Genomic DNA, 6,000 nt, shown 5'->3' on the forward strand with positions numbered 1-6,000 from the left:
TATCCTGCTGAGGGCCAAATTCCCCCAAACAACTGTCCATCTGGTCTGGGGATTAACGGATGGCAAGAAAAATACCGTCTAATGACACCTACATCATAGAATAGCTAATTGAAAAAGGTATCAGTCATCAGGTTTTGTTCATGTTAGATGATCTTATAACAACTACAACAGGCAGCTCAGTAAATGACACATCACTGGAATCAGCGTCTCTGCTCCTACATTATGCTGCTCTCAGATGTGTAGCAAAATCTGGTTTCCAGCTCAGTGATTGCATACCTTAGCAATATACTATCACTTTGAATTCTGATCGCTGTGAGGCCACCAATTTTGAGAATGAAGGGGTCCACTGTGCAGGGGAACTGCAGCTGGGCTCTATAGAAGGGGACCTCCTGCAGTTCCCTTGCATAGCCGTTAGCAACCTCTTCATTTTCTGTATCATGGGTGGTTGAAAAGCTTAGAGCCTCGCGGATCATGGATCTTAGGACTGAACATTTATTAAAAAAAAAAAGTATTTGTTTTTTCTCTAGAAAACTCCAGCTGAGTCTCGAGAGCACAACAGGGATTGTATCTTACTCGGGTTCTTCGATGACCATGATATTTGGCATTTCCTCTCCTCTATCGCCATGTTTGGTTCATTTCTTGTAAGTACTATCACCCAGAAACCTGAGAACTGGTCAGTGTTAGGAGTCCATCAAGGACTTATCACGGATTTTTTTATTTTTTTTTCTTTCAAAGGTGCTGCTGTGTCTGGACGATGATCTGGATGATGTACAGAGAGACAAGATTTACGTGTTTTGAAACGTACCATAATGGATGTAACTAGCGAATAGTAAAGGATATCCGATCAGAGCTGCCGCAGGTGATGGTGACACCAACCTGGAGAAAGCCTTTCCGTCCAGTTTTCCACATTTGAAGATGGTTCCTGAGGAAATTTACAGCTCCGGTAACAGGACTTGTGACCAATTTGTGCCAGGACATGAAGACTGCCTTTTTTTTTTTTTTTTTTGGTCTAACATTGTACTTTTCACATTAGCCACAGAGTGGCAGTATTGTTTCTTATTGCCAAAACGGACCTTTTTGTGGCCCAGCCTCTCAGCCATTACATGGCTTTATGCTGCAATGCTAAAATCAAGTAGATGAACTTGTATGGATGATGTCCGGCTGCTTGTCTGTGACTAGTGGGGAGACTTTACCTTGTGGAGGCAGTGACACACGGATTGAATAGATAGAAAACTGTTCTTCTCATTGCCAACTTTTATTTAAGTGGGGTTGTCCTGGTCATTTATATGAAGGATTTACTCAAAGTACTCTTAATGAGACCAATCTCACCACGGCACTGATTTATTTATATATTTTTTTTTTTTCTTGATCCCTTACTGGGGACTGACCATTGATATAGGATCAGTGATTGCTGCTTCCTTGCTGGGGAGTGTTCTGTGCATTGGCCATAGATATAGGATCAGTCGCTGTCACTTCTTCCTTGCTGGGGAGTGTTCTATGGACTGACCATAGATATGGCATCAGCGACTGTCGCTGCACCAAAAGTGCACATGGGCTACAATGTAGGGGATATCCTCCTCTAGCCAGAAGTATAGGGTTAATAATGCTCCAAATACAGTGCTGTGGATGTGGCTTATGTTGTAGCTGACATTGGCATTGTGCACATAGGTTTAGAGTCCTAAATCCAACATGTACCAGACCCCCGGGCACGGAAGAGCAAGACGATAATCAGATAATCATGCAAACCTTGTCTTTTTTTTTTTTCCACCTGTGTGTAAATGTTCATGTGCCTGTGTTGGTATTGGCATCCTGCTAACTTTTGTGCAGTGAAAGATGATGTCAAAGTCATTAAAAGGGTCCAGCAACAGTGCCATTTTGTCTCTGGGCGGTGTCTGGTATTGCTGCTCATTCCTAGTCACGTGATTGGGGGATAAGTTGTATTACCAGTTATTGCCCATGACCAAGACGCTGCTGGTTTTGGGGGAAAAAAATATAAATACCTAAACTTTTATAATAAAATAAACAAATAAAAATATTGTGGCGTCCTCTGTTGTAAAAGTCTTCCTCATTAATTTCGACTTTAAGATTTTACTAGCTGAGATATTTTAGTGAATATATTACTGTATATACCGTGCTGGCTAAAGGACAGACGGGACTTTCTGTTCAGTAATGTCCGTTTTATACAATAAATTAATTTACTAAAATGAGCATAAAGGTTTAAGGGGTCTGTCCTGTAAACCACAGATCCCTTGGTGAATGAGTGTGGTGTTGTGAAACCATGTAATGTGCACGCCACCTCCCTCTGAGATGGAGAACGTCCTCTCCAAGGGGTGAGGCCATCTTACATGAGTGCTTGATCCTGCCATTGGGCGGACGTATCTCCTGTGGGACTTGGTCAGTTTAATGGGATGTGGACAATCCCACAGCCCCTCACTCGGCATGTTATCTCCCACTGCACTTTCATCACAGCCCCCCAGACAGTAAGATTTGCCCACAAAGATGCTCCAGTGTGAGCCCCCACAATAAATTCTCCACAGCATTCAACACACACACTTTGTTGCCCCATATGCAAAAAAAAAACCCCTCCCCAAGAAGTATATTACCCCACAATCTGGTCCCCTACACAGTCTTCCGAACGCCCGATGCATTAAAACACTGGTGTTTTAAAGATACACCACAGTGTTAATGTATCCGGCGAACAGAAAAGGCCACTGTAGCTTTAATCTGCAGCGGCCGCCACGGGTGCTTCATTGGACTGCTGACATCACACGGTGACGCTGCTCCACTTCCTCTTTCCGGTCCGGAGCAGCGTGCTTGCCACGGTGGGGCCCGGGTGGACGGCGGCTGACGAACCTGGACAAGCGGAGGCTGGCAGGCGAGCATGGTGAGTGAGTCTCTCCGGCAACGGTGAGACGAGGCTCACCGTGGCTGCGTCTGGACTAACTGATAGCGCGCCGCTGCTGCATGTGGCTGATGAGGGAAGGCGAGGCGAGTGGTGACTGGGGGGCCCGCATCCAACAGGGCCCAGGGCTCCCGGGCTCTGTTGGACGTGGGCCCCCAGACAGTCCCCACCAGCTTCCCCCTGGGCCCTGTTGGGCACAGTTCCTCAGTCACCGCTAGCTTCCCTCTGGCTCAGGGGCAGGATGTGAGATGGGGCAGGATCATGGGGCAGAATGGGAGAACGTATGGGTGGAGCCAGAAATGAGATACAAGGGGCCAGGATGGGGGGATATTCTTACAATAGGGGCTATTATTACTGCAGTGATTTATTTTATTTTATTGAGGATACTGTTTTTAAATGGAGGGCGGTCTTGTTACTGTGCAGAGCGACACTGTCGCCTGTTTTTCTTCATCTGGTATAGTGTAGAAGTTGGGAAAAAATTAAGTAATGTGTTCTCCAAGCGGTGCTCTAGATAACTGTTATTGCCTGCAGAGATGAGCCCTGGCTGGAAGACGTGATGGCAGTTTGTGCTGGATGAAAGATGAACAGCAAAGATGAAGGACTTCACCTAGAGATGTCACTGATGAATCAGTTTACCTGTACACTGATACTATATACAGAGCTCCTGTGTATAATGTCACCGGTGATCACTATTACCTGTACACAGACACTATATACAGAGCTCCTGTGTATAATGTCAACACTGATCACTGTATTACCTGTATGTACACAGACCCTGCATACTAAGTACAGATCTCCTGTGTATAATGGCACTTATGGTGATAGTATTTTTTTTTTAATAAATGATCAGTATTGTACACCATGTGGTGGTAATATGTGGTCTGGTCATGGTGTAGTAGTATTTGTCCCTTGTATGTGGTATTATTGGTCATGTGGTGGTAATATGTGGTTTGGACATGGTGCGGTGGTATTTGTCCCTTTTAGATTTGATATTGGTCACTATAAAAATTGAAAAATAAAAATATACCTAGATTGTATTGGACAAATGTTTAATAGGTTAGAGTAGAGCCCGGCCAAAAGAGTCTACCTTGTCGTGGTGGCAGATTTAAAATAATCTTTTGGCCAAAATGAGCTGCTGGCTATATGTGTAATCTGGTGATGGGAACTGTTAGTGTGATTGGTGAGAAGTGGAGTTTTTCCAAGAGAGAGCGGAGGGGCTGTGGACAGTTAAAAGGGTGGAGGTGGGGCTGGGGTGGAGCCTGGGCGGTCCTGAAAATTTTGCCAGTATGGGGCCCCCGCAATTCCTAGTGGCAGCCCTGACGACACCCACACAATGACGCGCCTCCCCCATCACCCACAGCATGACACAAAGATTCTCCCTCTATACATTCCCACACAGCCACCCAAAGTTCCACATACAATGATGCCCTGCAATTCCCCCACACACACAGTATGTCACCTCCACAGAATTCCCTTCCACCTAGTGTTTTCACCCCCAGAGATGCTTCTATTGCCTCCCACAGTATATTCACTACAGCCCTCATACAGTATGATGCACCCACAGCCTTTCCCCCACCCATAATGTGTATTGCCCATAAGGCATCCACAGGCAATATGATGTCCCAATTGTACCCGACTTGCCTTATTATGTACTGTGGGGGAGTTGCAGGAGCATTTCCCAACAATGATGTCCTCAAGCCCCATAGGCACCCAACCACACAGAATGATGCCTTCTCACAAACACTGTAAGATGGCTGCAAACAAGCATGCCACTTGCTTGTGTCCCATGAACCATTCTTTGCTGCCAGTCACAGCACCTCTAAGTTCTTGCACAGTCTTCAGTCTCTTACCCAGATTGAACTGTGGGTCTGACTGCTGTTTGCTTCGACATTGTATTCAACTGTATCTGCATCCTACAGTCAATACCTACCCCCTGACTTCCCAGGACCATTATCAGGAAGGTCTTACATGATGGCAGTATCGGACTATGCAAGCAGTATATTCATAGCCTGCAGCCATGGAGCTGCAGTTGTTTTAATCTGGTGCGCATTCATCTGTATACATGGGGACTTTTTAAGCAAGATTACTGCATATAAAGAGTAAATTGCTTAATTTTAGATGATGGAGAGTAAAGTAAAAAAATATACAGCATCCTTTACACTGGATGTGTTTCTATAACCATTAGCGATGACAATTGATTCGATGTGAATCGAACTGGTGTCAAATTTTTCGAAACTTTCTAAACCTACCAAATTTGAAACCATTAAACCATTTGATTTGTGCAAGTCATCTAAAATGCCTACTGCATTTTCAAAACATTTTATCAGCCAGATCAAGTTCGCATTACTTAAGGCATGACTGGGTAGACTTCCCCATAATGTCTTGCAGCTATCACATCACAGGGTGCTATCTAGTCAATCAAGATAGACTAACCGCCTGTAACAACAAAAAAAAACAGGCAGGAAATGCAGCAGCGAGGTTAATATGGATAGTGAGAGCATGTCACAGCTTTGCTATAGCTCCCAACCATCCTGTATGTAGCTGGTCTGTCCTAGATTTGGGAAGTTGTTCTGGGGGTATTTCTCACTTCAGCTGCGTTTGTGTCCCAAGGTCTCATACACAGTTGAGCATAACAGTGGAGCAGGAAGCAGATAGATCCCTCTTCCGCTTTTCAGTTTATGTGGAGGCTGAGGATCTTTTTGACTACATGACAGATCCCCAGTCATGTGACTGGCAGAATGCAAAGTTGAATTTCAGAAGAGTAGCTAATCTCTAATAAACACTTAACACTGTTGGTGCAAGTGTGCAATGTAGTGATATGCCCAATTTTGCCTGAAGATTTCAACATAGGCTCCCATTAAGATCAAACTATGCTAAATTCAGTTTTGACTGATACTTGACTTTGTTGTCTTGGTGTGAAGAAGAGGGAAAGTAATGTGAAGGTACAGTATGGGGAGAGCAGTATTTATTTTGCTCACTTGCATAGCACCATTATATTCCATAGCATTTTACAAACATCACTGTCCCAATTGAGGCTCACAATTTAAATACCCATTCAGTTTGTCTTTTCTGTGGATTTAAGCCCCCGTTACACACTG

At 44.5% G+C, this 6,000-nt stretch overlaps 1 protein-coding gene across 6 annotated transcripts in view; it reads left to right on the forward strand.

The window, feature by feature from the left end:
* Positions 1-2,045, forward strand: part of SIDT2 (SID1 transmembrane family member 2) — a 66,701-nt gene extending 64,656 nt beyond the window's left edge. For all 6 annotated transcript variants that reach the window (XM_073585217.1, XM_073585222.1, XM_073585219.1 and 3 more), the window contains 2 exons: positions 528-641; positions 736-2,045. In XM_073585217.1, the coding sequence (XP_073441318.1) occupies positions 528-641; positions 736-798 (177 nt within the window). In that variant the 3' untranslated portion in view covers positions 799-2,045. The remainder of the gene's footprint in view (positions 1-527; positions 642-735) is intronic.
* The last annotated feature ends 3,955 nt before the right edge of the window (positions 2,046-6,000 follow it).

The sequence above is a fragment of the Dendrobates tinctorius genome, unplaced genomic scaffold (assembly GCF_039654945.1).
Source record: "Dendrobates tinctorius isolate UK_male_01 unplaced genomic scaffold, ASM3965494v1 ptg000086l, whole genome shotgun sequence".
NCBI lineage: Eukaryota > Metazoa > Chordata > Amphibia > Anura > Dendrobatidae > Dendrobates > Dendrobates tinctorius.